The following is a 6,000-nucleotide window of genomic DNA, read 5'->3' as shown; positions in this document are numbered from 1 at the left end:
CCGTCTGAATGAACGTTTGGTCGGCTGGGAGATTCACTTCTCCACCTGAAACATGTCTCGGTGACAAGCTTCGATTTTGGTTGCAATGCACTCCACAGAAAAATGTTGCATAAGGAATATTAGTACAGAAAAATCATTTTGATTTTGCAAACAAACAAAATCAAGCCACAGTGGAATATTTAAAACATAAAGGAACAAATTAGTTTGCTTCTGTAAACTGATTTAAACTTTAAGCACATGCCACGGATTCTGCTGATAGAGCTTAGTTTGTATTTAACTAAAGATATTCCTTCAGTTTTTTTGTTTAATATGAGGTTATTCATAAATTTTCCCAAAATGTAATTTGATTTTGATTGATTTAGCCACTCTGAAATAATATGTGACTGAAATACATGTTACCCATTTGTTAACAGTTACACTGCAATTCTAATGCGTTTTATTGTCTTTTGTCACGTCGCATCGCGCCGTGTCCGGTGTAGAATATACAGCTAACACAAAAAAACACACAATAAAAACATGATAACATAATAAAAAACATGATTTTTTATTTTATTTACTTTGAGTTATTTGTTTTTTGCAAATAAACTCTTCATTTTTGGGTGAACTATCCCTTTAAATCTGTGGAGATCTAGAGAACATACACAAAGCAGCTCAATGCGGTTTCCATAAAGGACTTCACAAGTTTGGGATACCGTAAAACTGCATATTTACTGTACATACAGCAACTGAGAAACAAAATAAATAACCGGAAGGCAAGCATGGAGTGACCATTGGCTCTAATACATACTGATCACATGACCATTCTGTCACTTGTTCTTTTACTTTTATATGAACCAATGAAGTCTGTGCACTACTAAAACCTGTTTAAAAGTCCATTTTGTTCATTTGACACAATGATCATTAAAAAGGTCCATGAATAAACATGATGCACTGTGAAGTGTGCAGAGTTCAATCACTGTGTAGCTCAGAAGGGGACTGGCCAGGGTGACATGGCATGACACCAGCGTCTCAATTTGGGCACGGAAGGCAGCCGATGAGATAGTACACCCATCTGGCCAGCGCAGAGCTGCGGAGCCACAACATAAGTTCATACAGGCCTATCTGGCACAGAGCCCAACGCTCAGACAGCGAGATCTGCAGTCGCCTGCTCCTGGACTTGGTTTTACCCCTCTGGTGTCTAAGAGAGAGATAAACACAGGAAAGAAGTGAAGAACAAGAAGAGGATAGACAGCAGTGTTGGGTGTAACTAGTTACTAAATAATTAGTTACTGTAATTTAACTACTTTTCCCTTGAAAAAGTAAAGTAAGGGATTACTCTTATTTTTTCTGTAATTTAATTACAGTTACTTTTGAAGTAATTAAACTAAATACTTTGTATAATATATGTCTGTGTGTAATAGTGGAATTGACATCAAAATTCAAAGTCTAACTTTAAAATCGGTGCTTTCGTGTATAATTCTCACATTTGTAATACTTCGGTCAGTTAATAAGAGTACTTTGTGTAGTTTAATATTATTTATTTGAATGAATTAAAAGAGCCCTTTCGTGCCTATCCTTGAATCACCTAACTAATCAAGGTTGATGTAGGATATAGAAAGTAATTAGTAATCCGCTTCTGATCTCAAGAGTATCTTAATTGTACAGAGATTTCCGTTTAAGCTGGAGAAGTTTGACACGTTAGACCGTATCTGCTGTGTCAGACAGGAGGTGTCAGACGGCGGCCTCATTTCTACCATCCGACAGGACCAACTGACACCATGAACAGAATATTGGCTGCAAACGGAGAGCAGGGATTTATGGGAATCCAGGAATCAGTCACGATTTGTCACCTGTCTTATGTTGCCAAAAACCTCGCGAAAATATCAACGTTTACATGCTCGCCGGTGTAGACAGTGCCCAAATGAACCTTTTTCTACACTTGCCAAATCCGGAAGAAATTCGAACATTTCCCAGCCAAAAATATTTCTTACCACAATATTTTGAATTGTCCTTTCAATTCCTATCTACACAAAATGATTGGGCTGTTTTCCCTTGCATTTTTGAGGCAAACAGCGCAGGTCACTATGTCAGCATCATATCAAAGATGAGACAGGCATGTCCCCACATAAATAAATAAAAACTTTAGATGTCCTAGACAAAGAGAGATTGTATTGTAAGTGCTTACGTGACCTAAATCGGCAAAGGGTCAGACTATCGTGCCTACAACCTGAACATGCAGTGGCACTTGCCAAGTACTCATTTTGGATGGTGTGTAAACATTTAGAGTAGTTGTAGTGTTGCATAACTTGCAGTCGCTTGAATTATCTAAGCTGAATATTTTATCGCGAGATATAGAGGACGTCACAGAGCTGCAGGTCATGAATTATTAACCCCGTTCAGCCAGAGACCTTACAGTCTCTGCTGGTCCATGAGAGCTGAGGACAGACAGTGACAGGTGAAGCCAGCATGCACTTGCAGACTTTCTCATTACACATTACACCTCACACATCCAACCAATCAAACAGGCTGCCTGTGAAACAAGAAAAACATGAAGGTAGGAAGGCATCTAAATGTAATGTCTGTATAAGCTCTGATACTTTGTAAAGCAACATTTGCATAGCTTTCCTGTGGCTTAGAGCATGGCGTTAACAACGCCAAGGTCATGGGTTCGATCCCAGTGGATTGCACATAGTCAGAAACAAATGTGTAGTACAATGCAATGCAAGTCGCCTTGGATAAAAGCGTCTGCCAAATGCATAAAAATGTAAATGTAAAATGCATGTCCTTCGCAGAGAAGACAATCCCAGAATGCACTGTGATGAGCTCATAGTGCATTCAAGTACTGTCCGAAAAAAATTAAAATGCCACTATAAAGTCGTAAATACAAGCAGGATTCTTTTACTTTTTTTTAACTCATTTCTCATTTTCTATCATTTATGACACAATGTTTCCATGCCATGGACAAGTTTTTCCAACTTCTAATATTTTTAGTTATAGGGTATGGGGCGCTGTTACGCATCTTCTCAAAGAGTATAGCATCTACAGATTGAAAAACAAGCGAATACTCGAACTATGTTTTGATTAACATCTTTGTTTAAAAAAACATCTTTGTTTTCTGTTGTTGATGAAAATATTGCTTTTTTTTATTAACTAACCCACATTCAGGTGTTGATAAAAAAAAAGATTGAGGCTATAATAAAATGCTATTTCTTGGTTTAACAGCAGAGCTGTTCTTTAAATATAAATGACATGTTTGCATAGTCATACAATAAAATATTCAATGAAAGCTTTGTGAATGATCCAAAAAGGCTGGCGGTTACTGGCAACTTAAAAAACTCTGCTGGTGGTGAAAGAGTCTCTTGAGAATGAGAAAACATTGTAGAAGCAACGAATGATTTCTGTAGCTGACATTAAATTTGAGAAAATTATGAATGTTTACTCCAGCAAATATGCAGCACGTTTTTAAAACGAAGGACGCTTCATTAGTGGAAAAAATTAAGACGGCAGACAAGTCGAGAGAAACACTGATAAACATATTTATGTTGTAAATACCATTATGACAAGACTATAACATGTACTAGAGTATCCTAGAACAGATGCTTTATATATTATACAGATTTGATCACAAATGGTATTGATGCATGAAACGGACTGTGAATGTACGTGCTGATCTGATCATATTTGTAATGATATATTCATAAATTTATGATGAAGTCTTTTAATGCAGAACTCCTGTGATCTGATACAGTAGTCTGATGCTCTGATTAAGTTACTCAGTCAGGGAGAGAGATCTTCATACTCCAGTAATAACGAACAACTCTGCTTTAATTGAGATAATCACTTAATGAACTATCCAGGCTCTGCATTAATATGATATATGTTAGCGATTATGAGCATCCATGTGATCTTGTTTTGGTAAACAAATTATTCAAGACTGGACCAGAGCAAAACCAGTAAAAAGACCACCACATTCGCCTTAAAGGGATACTTCATGTACTCACCCTCAGATTGTTCCAAATCTGTATAAATGTCTTTGTTTTGCTGAACACACAGGAAGATATTTAGAAGAATGTCAGATCTCGCCCCCCTTTGACTCCCATAGTATTTATTTTCCCTACTATGGGAGTAAATGGGGGGGGAGATCTGACATTTTTCCAAATTTATTTCTTACAAAGAAAACCCATGAAGTCTAGCACATAAAACACAAATGATTAAGAAATGCCTGTCACACTTTTACAATAAAATAGTATAACAATAAATAGTTCATCATACTGTACTGTGCTATATTCATGCTACAAGAGCTTGACATTAAAACAATTCTTGCAGCTTCAAACTGTTGTCCGCACAATGATTGAACTCAATGTGACAGACTGAGGACAGAAATCCAACCACTTATATCCCCCATTACAAGCAGAGACAGTGCACGGATTGGCTCAACGCCTGCTCCCCATCAACCTGAGCGCTTAAATGAAGGATAATTACAGAAGAGGAAAATCTAACCTCAGCTGTTTAAAAGGCTGAGCCTATGAAAGAAAAATACTTTTTTCCTTTTTTTTCTAATTTCCCCCTCCATCATTAAGTGTTTTAAAAGCACATGGACGCCTCCAGAACTGCGATCACATGGAGTGGATTAGTCACTTGTACAGTGAGGCTGGAAGTAATACTTGGCAGTGAGACTTTATTATCATTGGGAATTTTACATTTACTTTTATGATAATTTTGTGGTATTTTTTGTCCTGTTTGCAACTCAAAGACATAAACAAATTGAACGTTTGTGTTCCACTGAATAAAAAACAACAGTGTTTTAAGAGTGAATCAATAATGACAGAATATTAATTTCCTTGAAATGGCACGATTTCCAAAGTTCAGCTTGTGAAACGCCAACTCGCAGTAATTGATGACACTGCAAACATTTCTGCTCACATCAAACTAAATCAGTGTGATGGTCCAGTTAATTCTCTCTAGGTCCATGTTACTCTTTCTGCTGCGTCTGTGAGCACGCCAATGGGTAATGGATTTTAGATTCCGCACTTTGCTGCCATTTGGTTTTAATAAAGATGCGTTGAGGCAGACGACATCGAGTTTCATGTCTGGGTGATTCTTTCTTTCGGTACCGCTCTGAAAATCCTTTACCAGCAGATCTCAACGTATTTCCTCTGACACCCGTCAGGAGCCCTCCTTCAAATCCCAACGATTTTCTCCCCCAATCGTCTTGTTCTTCATTAGAATGGTGCGAATAAATCAATATGATCACCGCTCACTCCTGTGGAAAGTACAATACAGTACGATACAGTGGCCTCCGCTCACACACTAGCATTTTAAGGTGGTGGAAGTCCAACGTTTGTGTGCGCGACTGTGTCTAGATGCATTTAAGTGTTTTGTGAGGCCTCGCTGTGTCCTCTTACATGAACAGGATTTCCTGCGGTGTGTTTATGGGTTACTGGTGTGAGAGAAATGACACTGTCTATGAGCGCTGAGATGACATCAGGGAGTTAAGCTTCTAAGCAGACATTGCAGAGATGAACAGACAGAACAGACCGATGCTTTGAGAACAGGTCAGGTGCAAAAACCATGCAACACGTTTTGCATGTTTTTAAAATGTGTGAGTGGTGAGGTGGACGTACAACATCAGGTAGATTCTATGTGTTTTCATTATGGGTTTAGTTTAGTGTACTACCCAAGGCCATGCTATTCTGTAATATACTGCACTAGGCTATAGTATATCATACTATACCCCTGGCTGTTCTATTCTTTAATATACTGCAATAGGCTGTACTGTGCCATACCGGACTAAACTATAGGCTACTATACTATGCTATGCTATACTGTACTGTACACGACTATACTATTCCATATTATACTCCACGAGGGCATACTATTCTGTACTTTACGAGGGTATAATATTTTGTACTTTACTACACCAGGCTACACTATAGTGTACTATACTAGGCTACACCATACCACCATACCATACCATACATAAGCTGGAATATGTACTACACCACGTGTTCTCTACTGTGG

General features: G+C 38.0%; 1 protein-coding gene across 1 annotated transcript in view; it reads right to left on the bottom strand.

Moving 5' to 3' along the window:
• Positions 1-542: 542 nt before the first annotated feature.
• The window catches only part of adck1 (aarF domain containing kinase 1), a 100,410-nt gene continuing 94,952 nt past the window's right edge, over positions 543-6,000 (bottom strand). Inside the window, exon 11 of the mRNA XM_057344472.1 lies at positions 543-1,177. Coding sequence (XP_057200455.1) covers positions 1,009-1,177 — 169 coding nt within the window. The 3' untranslated portion in view covers positions 543-1,008. The remainder of the gene's footprint in view (positions 1,178-6,000) is intronic.

This window comes from Triplophysa rosa, linkage group LG10 (genome assembly GCF_024868665.1).
Source record: "Triplophysa rosa linkage group LG10, Trosa_1v2, whole genome shotgun sequence".
NCBI lineage: Eukaryota > Metazoa > Chordata > Actinopteri > Cypriniformes > Nemacheilidae > Triplophysa > Triplophysa rosa.
Note: the sequence above shows the minus strand (reverse complement) of the source record. Positions and strands in the feature narration are given on the sequence as shown.